Source organism: Etheostoma cragini, chromosome 10 (assembly GCF_013103735.1).
Source record: "Etheostoma cragini isolate CJK2018 chromosome 10, CSU_Ecrag_1.0, whole genome shotgun sequence".
NCBI lineage: Eukaryota > Metazoa > Chordata > Actinopteri > Perciformes > Percidae > Etheostoma > Etheostoma cragini.
This window is the reverse complement of record NC_048416.1, coordinates 11,718,045-11,740,101: the sequence shown is the minus strand read 5'-3', so window position 1 is coordinate 11,740,101 and position 22,057 is coordinate 11,718,045. Positions and strand designations below refer to the sequence as shown.

General features: G+C 42.7%; 2 protein-coding genes across 5 annotated transcripts; one reads left to right on the top strand and one right to left on the bottom strand.

Annotated features, from left to right (window-relative positions):
* Positions 1–2,106: 2,106 nt before the first annotated feature.
* On the bottom strand, positions 2,107–11,956 carry si:ch73-43g23.1 (protein piccolo). Of its 3 annotated transcripts, none has more exons than XM_034884441.1 (3): positions 11,518–11,956; positions 2,615–10,985; positions 2,107–2,582 (listed from the first exon to the last, which is right to left on the bottom strand). In XM_034884441.1, the coding sequence occupies exon 2, from the start codon at positions 10,885–10,887 to the stop codon at positions 2,680–2,682; it is 8,208 nt and encodes a 2,735-aa protein (XP_034740332.1). In that variant the 5' UTR covers positions 10,888–10,985; positions 11,518–11,956; the 3' UTR covers positions 2,107–2,582; positions 2,615–2,679. The 3 variants fall into 3 exon arrangements, with proteins under 3 accessions (XP_034740332.1, XP_034740330.1, XP_034740331.1); XM_034884439.1 differs by having other exon boundaries at positions 2,615–10,964; positions 11,518–11,955; XM_034884440.1 differs by lacking the exon at positions 11,518–11,956 and having other exon boundaries at positions 2,615–11,220.
* A 2,764-nt stretch (positions 11,957–14,720) lies between these two features.
* Positions 14,721–20,274, top strand: rmnd5b (required for meiotic nuclear division 5 homolog B). 2 transcript variants are annotated; one of them, XM_034884450.1, is made up of 10 exons: positions 14,721–14,889; positions 16,459–16,635; positions 16,850–16,992; positions 17,071–17,208; positions 17,373–17,473; positions 17,892–18,058; positions 18,285–18,450; positions 18,616–18,718; positions 18,809–18,963; positions 19,421–20,274. In XM_034884450.1, exons 2-10 carry the CDS (start codon positions 16,497–16,499, stop codon positions 19,482–19,484), a joined length of 1,176 nt encoding a protein of 391 aa, XP_034740341.1. In that variant the 5' UTR covers positions 14,721–14,889; positions 16,459–16,496; the 3' UTR covers positions 19,485–20,274. The 2 variants fall into 2 exon arrangements, with proteins under 2 accessions (XP_034740341.1, XP_034740339.1); XM_034884448.1 differs by having other exon boundaries at positions 14,729–14,933.
* Positions 20,275–22,057: the final 1,783 nt, after the last annotated feature.

Below are 22,057 nucleotides of genomic sequence, written 5' to 3'. Positions count from 1 at the left end.
TAATGGAAAACCAAAAAAAGCGAGTAGACCCGAGGCGAGTCGAGTAGATACCACGCAGTGGAAAACCGCCAAAAGTGACCCCCCCCCGACTGGTGACTGGCTATAGTGGCTACAGGTCATAATTCCCACACCATTCATAAAAGTGACACTAAAAACTCAAAGTACTCTTCAAATACAGTTTCTCCAACTGTGTTTATTATTTTAGATGATTTTAATTCGTTATATGACACTATAAACATACGCTGACCTCCTCGAGCTTTTATTTTGGTACTTCCGATTACCGGCATTTTAATTTGCATATTAGCTAAATATTTAGTTTCACCCAAAACATTTAGATTTAACATTTAGATTTAGATTTAGATTTAATATTTATATTTAACATTTAGATTTAGATTTAATATTTATATTTAACATTTAGATTTATATTTATATTTAACATTTAGATTTAGATTTAGATTTAATATTTAGATTTTACATTTATATTTATATTTATATTTATATTTAGATTTAGATTTAGATTTAGATTTAGATTTAGATTTAGATTTTACTTTGCCTTTACAATTACTGCCATAATTACACAGGTCCAGTATCCTCCTTAGTAACACGTTGGCTTTTAAAACTGTGGGGATTTAGTCTCTTTCTAATCCGTAGAACATCACAGAATCTGTATTCTGATTCAGTAGGCGTTGTAATGATGAAGAGTTGTGGATAGGTCTCCAGGGCCGGCAATTACCCACATACAGTCACCACACATTTTGCCAGGTGTTGTCAGTGTTATATCCCCATCCAGATGTGTTCCTATTTGGCTTTGAGTTGCTTCTTTCAGATGAAGTTCAATCATACACACAACCACACAACCACGCACATAAGGCCCTCTCAGCTTCAGCCAGATCTCTCATTAACTTTGCTGGCATCCACATGAAAGAACAGTGAGACCCATTTCGTCCCTCTGGACTAACAAATTGGGTTCTGCTTTCAGTTAATAGGGGCCACGGTTTCGATTAGGAAATCATTAAACTGTGTTTTACAGTTACTGGGTCTTCTCACGAGAGGCTGGTAGATTAAAGACGCACCTTCAGGATGGGACTTCCTGTGCTGCTCTCGTGGTCTGTGGCACCCTCCAGTGGTCACGGTAGTACAATGTGGGGCTACAAATTCCCAACAGCATGTAGGAGACAACTCATTATACTCAGTATGAATGCTTTCTCTATCTTACAAATGTCCTGCAGAGTTATAATAGTTTTTCAATAACGTCCATGTCCTATGACCTAGTGATTCCAAATTAGGACCAAAACCACTGGTTGGTAAATTCATATTAGAAATAGAGGTTAACTTCTGCTATTGGTTTGTTGCTGTAATACTGACAGCGCCCTCTAAAGGCAAAACAAGAAAGAGCTCAAAGGCACATTATTTCCTGCTTTTTGTTTTTCTTCTTCTTCTTCTTCTTCTTACTGTATGCTTCTTTTTGCAAAGCTGGTTTCAAAGCAGCAGCCAGGCAACATTTGATGCATTATAGTTGATGTCTGGCAATGACTTCCTTTTACACGCTTTGTCAGCAAAGTCTCTGTATATTTAGTTGTAGTGGATGTCAGACTGTTTAATGGATTATTAAACTAATATTTGGTTTGATATACCCCACATTTTAAAATATTGTATTTATGTATAAATTTGGTGCTTTCACTTTATTTTGCCAATACCAGTGTCTATGCACACGCTCCATGTAAAACCTGCTGAAAAAGAGTCACTTAAAAGTCCTTACATTCACTCCCTGTTTCTATTGTCCATTCTAGACAGATCTCCCACTGCTTGGTTTAACATTTGATTTTTAAAGCCACTGACTTTATTATATTTGACAAAGCATTACATTATTTTCCTGACAACATACAGTATATTAGACATTGCATAGTTTTTTCTGAAATCATTGTGACTCTAATGAAGTTACTGATTAAACAAACATTTTAAGAGGGTCTTGCAAAATTTGAGTTTGGAAGCTGCAGTATGTATCCCCTTACATGACCTGGCTAGTAAATACATGCAGAAATGGTGAACTATTGAAATAATCTGTAGAAAAATAGATGAAGGTCTGACAGAGCAGAACAACATACATGACACATTTTATTGACATTGTAGTTGCAGACATCAAGTTCACCAAATCACTCATCCAATAATAGAGAAATACAATAATAAAATAAATATGAAGTTCTTTCAAAACAGAATTGTCAAGTCTTTTTGGAGATATTTGTTGTAAAAGTTCAAACATCAGTAAATCAGTAAACATATTGATTTGTAGTGCCTCAGCATTACTGGTACATTACTTACATACTCAAAGTATGTGGTAAAGTGACAAAAGTTGTAATAGATCATGTTAGTTTTAATTAATAATCTTAAGAACACCTCATACAAAAGTCTTACTGTCTTGTGTTTTTAAAACTATTAACGCAAGAGTCATATACTTTATATATTGTGCTTTTAAAGCAACCTATAGCACAGAACAAGCAGCAGAAAATAAACAACAACCAAAGAATTACTCTCTTCAATTGCAATGTGAAAACTCAAATAACATTACAGGCTAACATTAGACCTGTAATGTCCCCCCCCCCCCCCCCCCCCCCCCCCCCCTTCGTACACTGTGTATTTAAAGCCCAACAGGCTCCAGGAAGACGGCCACTGTCCTCTATTTCAGGATCTTTTCCCTCCTGTTGGGGGTAGGTTGGGGAGATGTTTGTGGTAATAGTCTGGAGGGGTGGGATTGGGGCTTGCATTCATCCCTGTAGGGACATAATACATACTCTCCAGATAACTCTGGTCCAATGGTGGATGGTTCTGGGGCTCTGGCTTGGACCCCTGACCAGAGGTATTCCTGTAGCTGATCCCAGTCCCACCTGGGTGCATTGTTGCTGCAGCAGAGGCCTCGGGATATCGGGGTGGCTGAGCCTGGGGGTGGGCATGGGGTGGAGGAGCTGCATAGGGCATGTACTGCGGAGCAGGAGCGTACAAGTTGGGGTTGTGGAGAGATGTGTAGGGGGCTGCTGAAGGAGGATACAGGCCTGAATGTGACATTGCTTGCTGTGGGATGAGCACTTCCACATATTGCCCAGTCTCTGGGTCAAACAACATTTTCCTCAGTGGCTGTACAGGCACTTCAATGTAAAAATACTTCCCTGTCTCAGGATCCAGGAGCACTCTGCGAGGTGCCTGTCCATAGCTATTCTCTGAGTACAAACTGGAGCTGTCACCCCCATATTCAGAGCCATATGATGGCCCCAGGCTTTGAGGGCCACACATGTACTGGGGATCCATAGAAGGAAGGCCAGGAGAGTGGCTGTGGCCTGGATCGGTGTAAGGAGCCCCAGCCATGCCTGGCGGCTGATGCTGAGGAGATCTGTGGGCAGGGGGTCGTCGAGGGTCAATATGTTGAGGTAGTGGCAATTGGCGGTCAGCAGGGCAGACCTGCATTAGTGAGGGGTGGGGAGGGCAGGGAGGAGGCTGGTGGAGAGGCTGGTACATGGCCGGCGGCTGGCTTTGACCAAGAGGACTTGATTTGGGAGAGCCAGGCTGGTAGCTCATTGGCTGTGGGTCAGGTCTGCACTGGTGGGGACGAAGAGGCGGGGGCTGTGCCACTGGATAAGGTAGTGCCTGGCCTGGAGAGTGTGGAGCGGCAGGAGGGGTGAGGTTATGGGGGCTGTGGTGATGGTGAGGAGGGGTAAGTCCAGGGTGGGAAGGGCAGCTAGCTGTGCAGGAGCAGGGAGGAGGGCGGGAGGAGGGTTGATAACGATTTGACCTCCTGGAAGTCAGATCTGGGAGCATGAGGGGGCTGAAGCTCTCTCTCTCATCATAGCTTGGAGGGTCATCTGAGGCATAAAAACGCAGGTCCTCTGTCCTTTGGGCACGTTCGCTGGAGAGTGATCTGCAATATGGTTGCTGTGTGTATCCTGGAACTTGTGTTGTGGAAACAGCTAGAGGTTGTTTTGCATTGTTTGACGTTACCGGCATAGCTTGTTCATGATGGTATGCCGTCCTGGTACACTGTGGTTGGCTGTCTGGATCCATAACAGCTGGCTGGCTTGGCTGGTTGGCTCCAGCTGAGTCAGGTCCAGGGACAGGCTTTGCTTTTGGGTCAGACACTGGACCTGAAGCTGAGGTTGAACCTTGCCCAGCAGCTGATATTGGAGCTGTAGCTAAGGTTCTGGGTCTTTGTGCGTATCTAGAGCTTTGAGGCGAGGCCCCTGACCTTTGCTGCTGACCTTTGTCATGAGATGCCTCTGTCTCTGATTGCACTGTTGACTGGTTTGACAAATTGGACACGGTGGTTGCTGTTGTTTTACAAGGTGGAGGTTTGAGACTGGATACTGCAGACACAGCTAGTTTTCTTGTATAGTTTGATGTTGATGTGGACTCATTGGAGATCTTTCTATAGATTGTCGGTGAGGACACTACAATTGTTTGAGGCCTTTCCTCACCTTGTGGGTTTACAGTCGATGTTATTGCTGATAGTCTCTGCGCTTCATTTGGCATTGCTCCTAGATCCGCAGGTTTAAATTTGCAGCTTGGTTTTGGAGGCACCACTGGTTTTTGAGAATGTTTAGCTATAGATTTGACTTCAATGGTTTGGGGCCTGCTGTTTCCTATAGAGTTTGTGGGTGTCTCTTGTTTTTGTGTTTCTTTAGACAGTGACTTAACCTCAATTGGCTGTGGTCTAAATCTCCTTACTGCAGGGGACTTTGGGGGGAAGGTTGGATCATGTCTTTTCATTGCTTCAAAATCTCCAAGATCTTTCTGTTTGGTGAGAGGTGGTGTTTGCTCCTGTGTATTCCTGAGTGGAGAAGCACTTTTTTGCTTTGCTGTGTCTTTTACTGTAGGCTTACTGCTAAGTCCCTCATCTTCTCTGGTCTTTGTAAGAGTGTCTGTGTTGTCAGACGCTGTTGAGAAGCCAGACGTGGTGGATGAGGAGGAGAATGTCCTCTCTCTATGAGACTCAACCCAAATTCCATCTGAAGGAGTGGTTGTCTGCAGTGGGATCTCTAGGCAGTTCACATGTTTCCGGGGTACCCCTTTACCTTCAGCTGCATTCTGGTTGGCCCCCACCACTGCTCCAATGTCAGCTTGGTAACCCTTTTCCTTTAATAACATGGAAACTGAGTGGCCACTGCTACCACGGGTACTGCCAGGGACAGTGGGCCCAAGTGAAGGTGAAGCAGCTGGGGCTTGGAGTGGGGTTGGAATCTCTTCCTGGGCTGGAGATGCAGATGTCTTGGTCTTGCTTGATCCATCCCTTATTAACACTACAGCAGTGGACACCTCTCTTTCCTTATGGGGCGGTTTGGGGAAACTCCCAAGCATTGGAGGTTTCCGGTCTGTCCTCACCACCACAGGTTTGTCTTCATTGTCTGACACTTTATGTTTTTCTGTCATAGTCTCTTGTGTTTCTGCTGCCATGTTTAGATCATGTTTACATGGCTTTGCAATTGCATTTTCTCCTGTTGTGTAAGTCATTGTGTTTGCATTCAGTGGGGATTCTTTGCCTACCTGTTTAAAGAGCTTTGGAGAGGGCTGGCGTTTGTCACCTGGGTTCTCTATTTCTTTCTTGCTGCATGACATTTTACTTTTGTCTTCTTTCCAGCAAACAGCCTTGTATTCTATCTGCATTGGCTGTGGACGAGATAGAGGACTTCCTTTGCTCTGAATAGGTGGAGAAAAATGCAGCAGCTTTGAGTCTTTTTCTTCCTCCCTCCTCTCCCCCCTCCTTATCTCTTGCCTTACCTCCCTCTCCTCCTGTGCTATGACCTCTTCCCTCCTTTCCTCTTTTATTTCTTCCCTCCTTCCCTCATTAATATTGTCCATCCTTTCTTCATCCACATTTGATGGTATTACAGCACCAGTTGCCTTGAAGGACAGACTATATGTATTTTTTACAAGCCGCCTCACATCTCTAACTTTGTGAATGGGGACCTTTGTTTTATTATTCCAATTTCCCTCTTCTTCCTCTGTTTTCTCATCCACACCGGCCTCTAGCCTTTCCTCCCTTGTATCTGGTGAGTAAGCCTCAGGTTTGTTTTCTGCTTCAGGTGTGAGACAGACATTTAGGGAGGCTTTCTTTTTCCCCACGGCTTTAAGTGTAATCTCCTGTGTTTCTGATATGAAGGCGCCCTTGGCATCCTGTTGCAGTTGTTTATGTTCCTCTGTGCTTTCACATTTCTGGTCTCTGTTTGTCACCCAGGCCTGCGTGCTGCTTGCATTAGGGGCAGATGTAGCTCCAGTGTTTCCTGCAGTGGCATTTGCTGAGTCACACCCTTCCCCTCCTTCCACCGTTTCACAGTCATCTGCTTGTTGTACTCCAGTTCTTGACTGTTTACTATCAGATGCCATTTTCAATTCTGATCTCATTTCAGATCTTGATGAGACTGCATCCCTGCTCTGAGAATCAGCCTCTTCACTCTCAGTCTGTGAAAAGTTAACACTTCGGCTGCTGCTGGATGAACTTGGCCTGTTACTTGATCTCACTCCAAAGCTTTTTGGTGGTTTAGCTTTGTCCTTTGTGCTTGGTTCCGCTCTCACAGGGAGACCCTCAGATGAAACACTGCAATCTGACTGAAGACTGGAACTGAGATTATATGGGTCAGGTTTTGGGGACTTTTTCAGTGGTACTGCTGCACTCATTGTTGGTGGGCTGTTTTTCTCTAAAGCGGGCATTTCTTCTTCTCCTGCCTGCTCAACAGGTTGTTTATCAACACTCTGCATCTTCTTGGATAACACACTCTTGATGAGACAAGTGGCCATCTTGGTTTTAGTGCTTGTTTCATCCAGAGAAGCAGATTTCTGGAGTTTGGATTTTCTATCATTTTGTTGACTGGGTTCAGGGCTGCGTTCAGAAGTGTAGCATTCTTGCATTGCTGCTGGTGTACTGTGTTGTCTAATGAATGTCTCTCTGTGGTGACTCTCTAGAGAAGGGCTTTCCACCATCCCAGGACTACTATTTTCACTGCTTTCATCCTGCTTCCTTTCAGCATCACTCTTTCTTTTCAGCAGGATCTGTCTCTTTGGCACTCCTCTTCTCACTCTCCTGGAGTCCTCTCTTTCCACAGCCACATCTACACACTCAAAGCTGCCTATATCATGGCACCTTGATGGATCTAGGCCATCTGAGTAGTATGCAGATGGTTGCTGGAAGGAGAGTTCATCATTGTCCAGCTTTTGAGCAGAACCCCTGAAGTCAGCATAGGCTGGCCAGGCGGTACCGACCCCAGCTGGGCTCTCCTGGGTAGATGGTTGAGAAATGTTGGTGGATGAACGGTGGCTGGAGTTGTACATGTCAAGGTAATCTACCTCAGGGCTTGACAGGCTGCGGAAAGCAAAGTCTGTAAACCACTTCACCTCATCATCTGCGTCATCAAGCTCACTCCCCATGCTGGAACTGGAACTCCGGGAGGGCCTGTGTGCAGTCACACGACCAGGAACACTGTTCTTGTCGTTGGGTGCAGGAGGTTCAAGCCGTCTGCCAGGACCACCACCCTTGGTGTCTTGTTGGGAGGCAAGTCTAAGCAGACTCTGTTGTTGCTTTAGCTGTCTGGTCGCAAGCAAGCTCTCTGAATAGGAATGCGCTGTTGGCAGTCCCTGACGGGTCTCTCTGCTTGTGGGAGCTGTACTGCGACTCGCAGGCCCTTTTCTATTCCTGGCGTTGAATGACAGCTCAACCTGTTCCCCTCTGTAACTGTTATCCCTCTGCCAACCCTTCCTCTTTTCAGAAACCCGCTCCTCCCTCTTTCTCTCTCTCTCCATCTCCCTTTGCCTCACCCTTCCTGCCTCCATATTCTCCTCCAGCTGCATTTCCCTCTCCATCTCCAATTGCCTACCTTGTTTGACCCAGTGTTCCTGGCTATTATTGTCAACGTAAGCAACATTGGGGCTTTCCCTATTTGTCACCGCTTTCTTAAAATGACCACTCGGTGGGGCCGCTACAACCTGAGAGGGGCTGCGGCTTCTGTTCTGCCATGGTCTGTATGGTTTCTCAGGGGCTATGATGTGGACAGGTGTAAACCTGGTGAGTGGCGGAGATGGAGTCCGCCTCCTGTTTACATGGTGGGCCATTTCCTCTGTTATATTCTCTCTGTTTCCACGATTATCTTTTGTTGACAGCTGTCTTCTCGCAGGCTCAGGTGTACAAGCTGAGCTTTTAGATTTTAATGAGCTGCTGCTTTCAGAAGTAAGGGGATAAATAGTGAATTGAGGCTGTAGGTCTTCCAGTCTCTGCACAGGTGAGTTAGATGTAGCCTTGTGGACAGGTGAAATGTTTGAGCTCCTGTCTTTGAAAACAAGGAAGTTAGGGGAGAGAGACTTGGTTTTAATGGGGGGATTTTTATAAGTGTCTTCTTTCTGAACAAAAATGGGGCTAATGGTTTGTTTTTCCTCTGGAAGGGAGACTAAAATCAAGTTATCTTGAAGGTTAGCTTCCTTTGGTGCTGCGTCTCTCTCTGTGCTTTGTTGTTTCAGTGAGCTCTCTACCTTTTCCTCAGCTAAGAAAGGTGAAGTAGATACAGGTGACTGAACTGCCACCACTGGTGAACCGCTTTTGATTTCAGCTACAACAGATTTTTCTGCCCTGTCTAATTCAAACGAGGGTGACACACTCTCCTCTGCCAAATGTGTGGGGTATTGTGTTTCTGTAATATCAGCTGAACTGGAATCCTCCTCAACTTCAGGTGTATTTCTTAAGGAAGGAGAGGGCTGTTTATACTGAGGGTTGTACTCAGTGGAGAGGGTTGCTGTTGAATGCTGCTGATACCTCTGCTCAGGAGATGGAGCCACAGGTGATGGCTCGCTACTTCTTTGCTGAGGTAATGGACTTTGATATTTGTCTGATGAAGGGGTTTGATACCTTGGCTCTGGTGAGGGAGTATGATGCTTTGGCTGAGGTGAAGGTGTTTGATACCTGGGTTGGTGCAACAGAGTTATTTCAGGCTGCAGGACAGAGCTTGTGAAGCCTGATATATGAGGTGAGTCTCTTGGTGAACCAGTGGACTCTGCTATACTGCTCTGTATACCGTCCCTGCTTGGAGTAGGGCTCCTTGCTTCAGGGGACACAAGTGTCCTATCAGGCTCAGGGGTGGAAAGAGGAGAGTGCTCAGGAAATTGGGGAGTGTCCCTGTCCTCGGGCTGAACTATGGAGTAAGAAATCCCTGTGATGTGAGGGGACGAAGTGAGGCTTCTTGATGAGACAGGGTCAGAGTCAGAGTGAAGTTCTAGGAAAGGAGACACTGATGTTGTTTCCACGTCAGAAGAACCCTCTCTCTTTCTGACCACAGGTGAGGATGAAGTAATCCGGATTTCAGGTGAGGGAGCAGTATGTCTGTGCTCTATGGGAGAGCTGTTGTTCGTAACTTCAGGAGATGGAGATAAATTGTAACTTACCGCAGGTGAAGACACCTGGTTTGAAATGTGTCTTATTTTATGTGAGGGGCTGGGAGAGGGTGTTCTTGTCCCGGTCTTAGCCAAAGAAGAAGCGGTGAGCAGGCTAGGTGAAGAAGCTGTGTGTCTTAATTCAGGTGAGGCACCACTCTCCACAAGCTCAGGAGACGGTGCTATTGAAATGACAGGTGAGGGGGGAGTGTATCGTGGAGCAGGTGTAAACCCAGTACTGACAGGTTCAGCTGATAACCTTGTATCTTGGCTTTCAAGAGTACTCGTGGTGTCTTTTACTGCAGTGAAAGAATCCGAAATCAGTTCAGTGGTGCAGTTACAATCTTTGATATCAGGTGTGGAGCCTCTGCTGAAGAGATCAGGCAGGGAGACCCTCTCTCTTTGCTCAGAAAAAGGAGAGGATGCTTGAGAATTAGGAGAGTAGGGCGTATTCTTCAGCTCAGGGGACGCCAATGTTTCTCTTGACTGGGATGATGACTCTCTACTACTGTGTAAAGGTGAAGGAGATGAAAGGGTGGCTCTGGATTCAAAGCCTGATTCTGTTAAATCGAGAGAAAAATCTTTGGATGTGGCCTTAGGTGAGGGACTGCTGTGTTGATTTAAGTAGCTGCTCTCTGACTTAGGCGAGCTGTGTGCAACCCTGAATTCAGATAACGATTGAGTGTTCACTAATTCAGAGGAAGAGGAGCAGGCACAGTTCCTAGGCTCAGGGGAGGGACTTGGAGATAAAGACTGATGTGAGGGGCTGTAATGTCTAGCTTTTACAGTGGGAGTGGTTCTCCTTGGTTCAGTATCTGAACGAGCTTGTGTAGGACTAGTTGAGGATGGAGAACATCTTTTTTCAACTGAGGAAGAAGACAAGGATGACGCCCTTCCCTCTGTGCTGAGGGTATAGGGGCTGTTATATCCAGGAGAGGGGGTGCTCTCACCAGTGTTAAGGACTTCAGATAATGGGCTAGATGTACTAAGCTGAGGTACTGGTGATTTGCTTTTTGTCTCAAAATTTGGGCTACTGTTCTCAGAAACCTCTGGAGGCCCTGAGCTCAGTCCCTCACGCTCGGTCTGCCTTCTTACTGAAGACTCAATCTGCAACAGGGGGCTGTGAAACCTTTCTCTTGAATCTTCAAAGCCCTCCTCCCCTTCACTGGAGCCTGGTGCAGTGTGGTAAGAGCCTGAGTCGTTCAGATCATCCACCAGAGGGGATGCAGCAGCTGTCCCGTCCACCTCCCTCTGGGAAGGGACAAAAGCCCCTACAGCAGGGCTGCTTGAGAGGGAGGGCGACTCACAATCGTCTCCAAAAATGTCACACAGGCAGGTGGTCTCGGAAATGGCACTGCGCTGACTAGGGACGTTGATGATGTCAAAGATTTCTACGTGGTTGGGGGTGCCGTCACGATGGCACAGGGAATAGGTGTGGCGGGGTGCACTGCGCAGGAAGGAGTAGCTGTCCCCCTGGAGAGTCCAGCTGTCCATCGCTCGTCCACAAGCTCCAAATCCTCACTGTGGCCAGTCCAGTCTCCTCCTCTTCTGCTCTGGGCTCTGTTCCTAGACTAGAAATCAGATATGGTCATCTGGCAGATGTGTAGCTCATTCATTTATATCACCAGTAACACCAACGAATATCATTGAGAGGCAAAAGCTTATTAATAGCAAATATAGATTCTAGACTGAGCATTTTTTCTGTTTTGTTACCTTACCAACAGCAACTTAAGCTTTTAACCCTCAAATTTTCCTAAAATACCAGCAGTACACAGAGATATTGTAAACTTCCAAAAGAGGTTTAGAACGTGAATATAACGGTCACTATGCCCTTAAAAGCAAGCAGTAGCACACTACTAAACATTTTCAGTTGAAACCATAAATTCTCTACCTGTGCTTAAAAGCTCAAAATATATCATTTAGACAATATAGAGTATGATATGCAACCTTTTTGAATTATAAAGACTAAGATGTATTCATCTTACATATGGAAACTGACAATGGTTAAATAAGCTCTGCCAAATACATGCCCTTTACCTAAACCTTCCACATTGTCTTGGTGTAGGACTGACTATAGAGAGCCTGTTAGTCTTGCAAGCAGAGAAGGATTAATTGGTACTATACCTTTGGCCAGTGATGAGACTTTCCCAAGTGTGTGGAGTTCCTCTGTGTTGCAATAGCTGTCCCTCATTCACCAAACTGTCTCTCAAAATCCACAGAACATTCCTCGTTCACAAGACCTCTGCGCATTTGCCGATCCAGGACTGAGCAGCTCTGCACAGTCTGGCAGAGCCACACTGGCTAGACAACTTCAGAATGTAAAAGGCACTGCCATGTCAGACTTGAATAGAAAAAGCAATGACCACTCAGGCCCATTACATCCTCTAGTGCTCCCATCTCTATATCTGCCCCTCCCCTTTGAGCTGGCCTGAGGGAAACTGCTTACAGAGTAACCTAGATCTTCTATCTTCTCCAGACTGGGGTTTGGTTGGACACTGGCTTTCCTGTTTGAACTGGGCTAGGGGGCGGCGCCGGGCGGGAGTGGGTTTATAGTTAGCAGCAGGTGCTGATTCGGCCAGGACAGATAAGTGTGTCTGGAATCTGACACTTAGTGCCAGATCAGTCACAGGGCACCTCTATATATAGACCCATACTGTCAGGGCCAGAAAGCCATAGCTTTAGTAGCTGTTTGCCTGGGAATGTTAGTGTGGAAAGAAAGGGGAAATGCAAAGCTTGAAGTACAGCCCACATTGTCCACTTAACCTCTACATATGAGGTTACACTTAACATGAAGGGTGTGGTTAATGCTTGTATGTGTGTGTGTTTGTGTGTGTGTGTGTGTGTGTGTGTGTGTGTGTGTGTGTGTGTGTGTGTGTGTGTGTGTGTGTGTGTGTGTATGTGTGTGTATGTGTGTGTGTTTGTGTGTGTGTGTGTGTGTGTGTGTGTTTGTTTGTGTCTGTGTGTGTGTGTGTGTGTGTGTGTGTGTGTGTGTGTGTGTGTGTGTGTGTGTGAATGCTACTGTAAAGTTTATCTGTGGTACAACAGGTCAAAGATTAATATAGACCATCCAACTTTGACAGCTCACATGCAGAACTCCTGCACTGCATGGTAACTAACAACACTTGGTGAGTTGCTCTCACATTATTTAGGTCAAGTTTTTCCTTTTTTTTGTTCTGGATATTTTACATTTCAAAATCACTAGGCCTAGAGCCAATTATTATTTTTTGTTTCAAATTTACATCTGATCTCTCCTGTCAACACATGCCAAACATTTGATCAAAGGGATCATGGTATTTTACTGTACTTATTATTGTTGCTACAATAGCAGTACCCTTTTAGCCACATTGTGGCTGTCTGAGCACGTTTAATGGTGGGGAGCTTGGATAAGCCCTCTGTCCCTAACCTAATACCTCATGAGATTATCATTCATTCTCAGTCATTAAGTCACTCAGGGTAAGCCAATGGAAAATCTTTGATTGCAGCCCAACTGAATGTTGCATAAAGCTGAGGGTATATTATACTTGTTGTATCAAGCTCTTAACACTGAAAAGTCATCTATCCATTATATGTCATCATACATACGGTATGTAGATTGCCCCCCCTTTTCTGTCTGAAGTATCAGGACCTCAAATGCACACACACTATAGGTGTGGCTATAGCCAAAATGGGAACTGATGCCATGACTTTGGTGGATTGCTCTATTCACAGAGCTATAACATTGCAACATTTCTTTTTACATAATTGAGTCTGTATAAACTCAGTATTGTTATTAGACCTTTCAGATGTATCTTGTAAATCATTTCATGTTTCACTAGTGGCTCTAATGGCATGACAAACATACAGTGCCATCCCTCTGAACTCTTATGAGGCAATAAAGAGAGCTTGGATTTGATTAGAACGTCTACAGTAAACTTGCATACACTATTTAATCATGTGTTACAAATAAACACAGAGATCACTTAAAAAAACACAGGGAAAGTGTAAAACATAAAGTTTTAAAGGTTGGAAAAGACAACATGCATGCATGTGTGGGCTGGATAGGAGATATTGTGAACTTATGTGCATTGACACGCTGATAAATTTGAACTATGGCAAATTGGGTTGCCAATTTGGTGGCTATAGCAACACAGCAGACTGGAGGAGGAGTCAGAGTGAAAGAATGATGAGCAGCTCAGCAATTGCGAGCTTTAGTCTACATCACTGATAGATTAGTCACGCCAGCTTGCTCAAGTCCAAAGGCCTCACCCATCCTCAGCAATGCAACACATACCGTTAAGCTGTGCAGAAACAATATGCTGTGTGGACATCTATAAGCAGACAAACATATAATGACCTTCTAAATCAAGGGGCTTGGCAGAGACGATGATGCTCATCATCCACATGTGGAGCAAATTTAAAGTTATCCCAAATTAGTTGACTTTACTAGAAATGTGAATGAAAGCCTGTTGTCATAAATTTTTACAAAAGGTGAAACTTATCAGGAGTAGTAAGTTGATGCCGTAGACAAATTAAGTTTACTATTTTAGTCATTACTAAAAAATATTACTAAACATAAATTATTTTTATCTGGAGTCATGTTGTCTAAAATGTTTTAATGCATACATTTTAAATGTCCGTTGTATTCAAGCCATTCCCAAATGAGTTGATAAGCTAATTAAGACTAGGCATATCTGCGCCACAAAACCCTCTCTGCATTTATCAGTATATCTCAACTATAGTGAAGAGATAATCAAGAGGCAGATAATCAAGTAAAGATAATTACCTCTTCTGAAGAGTTCATCATGTTTGATTAATCATCTGTGTCCTCCTTGGTTACTAGCAACTGCATGGAAGAGGGGAGGGGTGGTGCGCGATCATCAGCTTGTATCAGGTGGCTGCGCCAACAGTTTTGTCATTACCTAGAATTCCTTATGGTGGGGGGACAGAAACTACGCACTATAGCTTTGAACAAATATAAAACATAGGATACTAATGAATTTATTTGTTTGTATTCATATTGTTCATTTTCCTTTAGTACAATATGACTTCAAGTACAATATATTCAATACATTTTTTTCTTCATTCATATTGAAAATAACCATTAGTGTCAGCCAGCCATTCAGCGTTATATGAACACTTCCTCCACCACTGATAACATTAGCAATGTTTATATATTTTTTTGATATTTTCAGTCCACTAAATTAAATAATGGAACTTGTTACTTTAGTACACTAAATAGAGTTGAATGCTATTAATTACTAGTTATTTTGCTGATCAAGACTTACATACATATGATAAGCTTTAAAAATGTAACTACCCTTCTGAAAAAGGGTATCTTTCATTCGTTACTCTTTCAAAACAATAACTAATCATTAACTACCCTATTTTGTGTACCTTATTGTAAAGTGTTACCGATGTCGGAGAGAAAATTACTTTTATTTTGAAATGTCCAGTTAAGGCAGAATGCGACACAGGAAGATCCGCATTACGACTGCTGGTGAAGTGTTGCCATAACAGGCAAGTGGCTAACGCTAATGTTTGCTAACTAATTAGCAGAATAGGTGAGTGGTGTTTATTAAAACATATGTTATGATTCAGTTAAGGGGTGATAGATGTTTTAAGTGTTGGGGTAATGCAAAATAATGTAGACTAGCGGGTTGTCATTCTCTCCTGAAATTATTCCGGCCATGTCAGTCAGCAGCTGGCTAACATCAACTAGCTAGCTAAGTAGCTGGTAGCTTGCTAGCCACTGTGATACCATTTGTTTATGTTAGCTGTGCGACACCTTGATTTTCTCAATTACCGCATCGAATCAAAATAAATGGTTCGTAGTTTTAGACACTTCGAATTTATCAATGTTCGTAAGTGATAAAAATACAAAATTTGGTATTTCACTATTGTAATATCAATGTAGCTTGCTTTTATGTTGGTTAACGTTAGCTGTATTGCGGTAACGTTAACTGCTAGGTGGACATTTTCTGCATCCAGCTTATAAACAGTGAATGACAGCAAAGCTATACCTAGCAATAAGTTGATGTTTTTCTACCAAGAAAGTAATACTATCTGAATGCAGACCAGCTGCTTAAACAAAATCCCTGATCCACATTTTCTTACGTTGCCTGATTCTTAAATTATATCTTCGTATTGTTGAGACTCTGCTGGCGACTAACGTAAGCTAGTAAACACCAGGCCGCAGAGTGCACTATGCGGCTACGTTTAACGTTGTTAAGGCCTTGCTAGTTGATGGCAGTGTTAACACCAGGCCAAACTTTTAATCAAGGCAGTACTAGGACGGTTTGCCTTTTTCTTCTCTTGATTTAAAAAAAAAAAAAAAAAGAATGTCTACCAGCTGTCAAAGCGCCTTTTTTAGACCATTGTACCTCAGCGCTAGGGCTGTCAGCTGTGTGAAAATCATAGGGCTGTCAGTATGATATCAGTTTTGTCAAATGCTGCAGGTATGTAATATTGAAATAATGGAATGTGATCCTACATCTTACTATAGGTCTACAATCCCAATTTGTAGGATTTTATGTTATGTTGAATCCACTGCAGCAAACTACAGAGAAAACAAAAACATGAATTGTGTGAGACTGACTAATACATCACCTGGGCTAATATGTCTGCCGGTTTGTACTTTAGAAACAGTTACATTGCACTGACAAGTTTATTTTTTTGTCTGTCTAGTCACAATTTAAAAAACAAAAACAAATTTAAAGGGATTGTTATATAAAAAGTATATGCTTTTGTATTTCGGTAAAAAAATAACTGGATTGATTAATTGATTGACATAACCTAGTTACAGCTTGCTGTGTTGTCTGTGTTTTTTTTTAATTGTAAACTGCATAACTTTGGGTTTTGAGTTGTTGGTTGGACAAAAAAATCATAAAACACCTTGGGCTTTAGGAAATTTAGGTCAACATTTTTTTCAACATTCTTTGATGAAACGACTAATTGAGAGAATAATTGGCACATTAATCTGCAATGAAAATATGTCAGTTGCAGCCCTAAAAAAAAATCAAAAGAACATATTACTAGTTCACTGACTTTGACTTGTATTTTTTCTGTTTTTATTCTTCTGTTCTCCAGGTGTTGATGTTTTGTGTGTGAGTGTTCCAGTCCGAACCATGGAACAGTGTGCGTGTGTTGAGCGGGAGCTGGAGAAAGTGCTTCATCGCTTTGTAATGTACGGCCACCAGTCTGAGGAGAGGCTAGACGAGCTCCTGCGCAGTGTCTGCGAGATACGAGGACAGCTAGTTGCTTTTGGTAAGAAAAAAAACTGAACACTATGAAGACATAATATGTATTATTATATTAAGTGAATTGCATTTTATGTTCATAGACGTTTTTAATTTGGTTGTATTTAAATTTAAATGATGCTTTGTTAGTTTGCTTTATTCTTTCTCTAACATAGCTGATCATCGGGCGCATATTAATTTGGACGTACAGAGTGAAGACTTATTCTTTTTCCTTCTTGCAGGAGTACAAGATGCAGACTTATCTGTCCTATCCCAGACTATGGCACAATGTTGTAAGAATATCAAAGAAACTGTTCAGATGCTAGCCTCCCGACATAAGGACATCCATGGCAGTGTGTCAAAAGTGGGCAAAGCCATTGACAGGGTAAGGACAGGTGGCAACGTTCTTCAACATTTTATCATTTACATACATATACTTGACCTCTGATATGCTTCTCTGCAGAATTTTGATGCAGAGATCAGTGCCGTGGTGGCTGAGACGGTGTGGGACACCCCTGAGAGACAGAAATACCTGAGTGAGACCATTGTGGAACACCTTTACAGACAAGGGATGCTCAGTGTAGCAGAGGATCTTTGTCAGGTAAGTGACCGTGAACCCTAAAGATCCTTGTCTGGAATGTAACAATGCAAATGAATTAAAGCAACATTATGGGACTTTAAATCTAGCGTAATCCTCGTTTTTTATGTCAGGATCATTAATGTAAGACCTCTTGATAACTTCAAATACCTGTGTCTGTCTTCTAGGAGTCTGGTGTAGTTATAGATATGAGTATGAAGCAGCCTTTCCTGGAGCTGAACAGAATCCTTGAAGCTCTGAGGATGCAGGACCTCAGGCCGGCACTAGAGTATGTAGACCGTCATTGTCTTTGTAAAGAGAAGAAAATGACTATTTTCACACACAGAGATTGACATTTTGGCTTGACATTAAAATTCACTACAAGAAGTACAAAAGCCATTTATCAGTACAACGCAGCACGGGAAACATGAGCATACACAAGAAAGTTGTTTTATATTTGCAAAAATACTTAAGCGACGTTTCCCATCTGACTGACTCCTGATCAGAACGTTGGGCAACTCTCTGGACACTTAGTAGACGTTTTAAATGTTTTATAAATTTCTATTGGGATTAAGTTTACTTTGGTTTGATATGTCACTTTTGACAACATAATGATGATTGGGAAAAAAAACTCCCTCTAGTGTGTTGATTGCAATATTATGTGTCAACATAGTTGAGTGTACTTTTTCATGTCTGTGCCTTCTTAGGTGGGCTGTGACGAATCGGCAGCGCCTTTTGGACCTGAACAGCAGTCTAGAGTTCAAGTTGCACCGCTTGTACTTTATTAGCCTGCTCAGTGGGGGAATCGGCAACCAAATGGAGGCCCTGCAGTATGCCAGGCACTTCCAGCCCTTTGCTTCTCAGCACCAGAGAGGTAGACAGTATACAGTGGCATCATTGTAACATTCCACACAAAGATGCTAATCTAAGGCTGTGTTTCACTGTTTTTCTTACATTTGGAAGAATTTGAAGCTCTCGCTCCTGACAACAATTTGGGAATCGCATAATAGCAACCAAGATGGAATGAAAGTGTTCTTAAGGCAAATACATGACTATTCTGAGACATACCTGTTCCACACCTGTACTTTTTGTCCCTGCAGATATTCAGATTCTGATGGGTAGTCTGGTGTACCTGCGTCATGGCATTGATAACTCTCCGTACCGCAGTCTGCTGGAGACAAATCAGTGGGCCGAGATCTGTAACATCTTCACCAGGGATGCCTGCGCTTTACTGGGTCTCTCTGTAGAGTCTCCACTCAGTGTTAGGTTAGAAAACCATGGAAAACACACAAAACATCTTCTACGAGTTCCATTAAAATTATTGACATTTATTTCAAAGTTAAAACAATTTATTAGTATATTTGTTGTCATCACCTTGTTTTCTTATTCAAGTCAAACTCAAACAATGCTGCCATGTCTAATTCTCTGCAGTTTTGCATCAGGCTGTATGGCCTTGCCAGTCCTAATGAACATCAAGCAGGTGATCGAGCAGAGACAGTGCAGCGGAGTCTGGACGCACAAAGATGAGCTGCCTGTAAGTCCCTCTGAATTTCCAGACGGCGTCTATCGCTCCTTTCCGTTCTTATTCACTGTTTCACCATTCCCATCATGTCTGTTCCTGTAGATTGAAATCGACCTCGGGAAGAAGTGCTGGTACCACTCTGTGTTCGCCTGCCCGATCCTCAGGCAGCAGACCTCGGAGAGCAATCCTCCCATGAAGCTCATCTGTGGCCACGTCATCTCCAGAGATGCCCTTAACAAACTGACTAATGCTGGAAAGTAAGTCAGCAATACAGGCCATATTGGTAGATATGTGCAGGATGAGGTTGTGTATAGTGTTAGAAAATCACACTAATAGGATAGCAAAACATGGACCTTGTGAAACGATTACTGGTGGTTTCTTGCATTCCAAAAAATGTCCTTTTCAGCCGAGCGACTTCAGTTTCTAGAAAAGGGACACTTTTCAAAATAGTCCCACAGCGATAATTCAACTTTGGCAGAAAAGGCAAGCCTGTTTTAAGCCTACAGTAATGTGGTGAAATAAATGGAAACCAATGGCTTTCTATGAATTAGGAAGTCAATCCTAAAACAAATAGTTCATTTTAGAAAATGGGCAGCTGTATAAAGTGTACAAGATTATCAGCCAAAATAACTGATATGATCCATTTAAACTAACAAACCACACAGTGTAACATCCTCTTCCTGCTCTCCTCTCCCTCCCCTGTCTCGTCCTCAGGTTGAAATGTCCGTACTGCCCCATGGAGCAGAATCCGTCACACGCCAAGCAGATCTACTTTTGATACCGCACACTTTCTTCACGAGTAAGGCTGAAGTTCCCTGGAGCTCTTTGCATTTCCAGGACCATTTGCTCTGGCCCTTTTCCTCTGTCCCTGGCCTCTTGGCCTGTTATTGTAAGCATTAAGGTTTTATCCCAGTGCTCCTTTGGACAGCCTTGGCCATCCCGTAACCCATCTAGGACCCTCCAACTTTGCGTAGTATACAGAGTCCAGCGAGGGTGGTCCAACTACAACCTGTAGTAGAGTGAGGAGTCTGTCAATAATGAGAAAAACCTCACGAAGAAGCACCTACAAACGGTGCATTCATTGAAACTCATTTGCAAATGCCTGCAGAGTTAGAGGCTTATCTTTTTAAAGTAAGTAATACTTTATAGTGTTTGTTTTTCTTGGCTTTATGGACTGTTTGAGTTGGATGACTGCTTCTTTTTTTCCTTCTTTTTTGTGACTGAAGCAGTTGAATGATTATGGATGGGTGAGTGTGGGTAAACGGTATAGATAGGCAGTTTCTGATTTCAGAATGGTAATAAACTTCTATTATACATGAGAAAATCCACAGAAAAACCAACTGTGTTGAAGGTTTATTATTTGCTGGGGAAGGGAACTGTGGAGGTCTCTTGAATTGAACTGTTGATTGTGACCCATTGCTCCTCCATAATGTAATAAAGGCCTCACTGTTGGCTGATGTATCTGTTTGATCAGTAAAACAATTAACTCACAATGGTGGAACAGTATTTTTCCTTTTTTTTCTTTTTTTTTTCTTTGTGACTGACTGCACCAGCAAGATTTTCCTCATTGTAGAATGCATTTGTCTTGTTCTATGTATGTATTTAACAAACCGTGACAAAAAGGAAACAAAAAATATATACTACTGTGAAATGTGCTTTGTTTCTATTTTTCATTGCAACCGCCACAACAGCTCATGTAAAATAGTAAATTAAACTGAACAACAACATGCATAATCGACACTACTGCGTAACTAACAGAACTATCGACTCAACAGTTCACATCACGGTGGTGCCATCGCCGCACTCTGCCCTGCATTGTGTGTCCTAAGCTTGCAAGCCATGTGATTTGGAGATGTGAAGTGGTGTGATGGTAGCCGTATGGTCTGACTTGCAGTGACTAGGCTTGTGATTCAGCTTTACTCGTCGTGGGTGGGGAAGTCTGCTCTGATCATTGTGGCTGTTGTTTAATATATATATATATATATATATATATATATATATATATATATACTGAAGAGAAATGCCTCTGCTGCATAGCTTTTATTTAAGATGAAGTCAGAACAGAAACATTAAAACCATACATTTTCTCAGGGCTCATTGTAACAGTAAATACCACACTTTGCAGTTAGTATTATAGTTGTACGTTTATATAAGGAGCTTTGAACAAAGAGGACAAATATTTCACTGGTGAGGCTGATAACTTGGGTGTGATTTAAAGTTTGGATGTATTCTTAAGCTGGTGTTGTGTAAGTATTCTCCAGGGGGGATGTGTGTCACGATTTCCAAGGCGTTTGGATGTAAAATACAGTTTGTTTAGATGATTAATACTATTAGTGCAAGCTCACGATGTCCTCTTGAAAATGGTGATGTCACCTCACACTCTAGTGAGGCTAATTTGTTCAGCAAGCAGCGCACCAGCATAGCTCACACTGACAATGCAACATTACACATAGTTTTAGGTCACAGTTTAAGATACACATTTTTTTTTAATCTTGGTTTTATTTTGGAAATGGGTTAAAGCACATGTTTTGTGTGGACTTTCACTGAATTTCCTCTGTTTTTCTTTGATTGACAATCAATCAATGCTTCTTTGAGTGTTCCTTCATATAGACTGCTAGCGCTCTGTACTTCTGTCGTAATGATCTTTTATTGAATGTTTGCATTTCCTGCTTTGTGTGTTATGCAAATTTTATTGTAAATATTTATCCTCTAACATGTTTCATATACTTGCATCTGAAATTAAAATAAAAATTTATACTCCAAGTCAATTTTGGAGGCGTGTGATGGCGTTCGGTGGCGGCCTGCTCCTACCATAAGTCACTGACCATTTTTAACAGCTGCTCGGCCCTCCTTTCATCACCACTAGGTGGCGGTCTTTGCTGTATTATCTGTTCTCCAGACTAAATGGCCTTCAAATCTATTGGATCTCAGGCTAGAGGTTTTAATTTGAAAGGAGTTTCACACAAGGATCCAGGTGTCCCCTACATGAATTATACGCTGTTTAATAATCATGGGAACTCATCAGATAAACAGTACTGATGGCATTCAGCACTGCAACCCTCTTACAGCGTGGTAGTGTGAGGTAAGAATCCTTTCTCATCCCACTACAGTACACCACTCCTGACCCGTGCAGTTATATTCAGCCCCAGTTTATATAATGTTTAAATGCCAAGTTGAGGGCCTTGTGAGTCAGCCACAGCTCACAGCTATTTAGATCATGATCATGTAAAAAAATAAATAAACCTACGTTATGGACTTGCATGTGCTATCCCTCACTTTTCACACTATTTTATAGATTTGATTTTTCTCATGCCTTGCCATTAACATAACGCAGGAATTTAAAAATAGCCA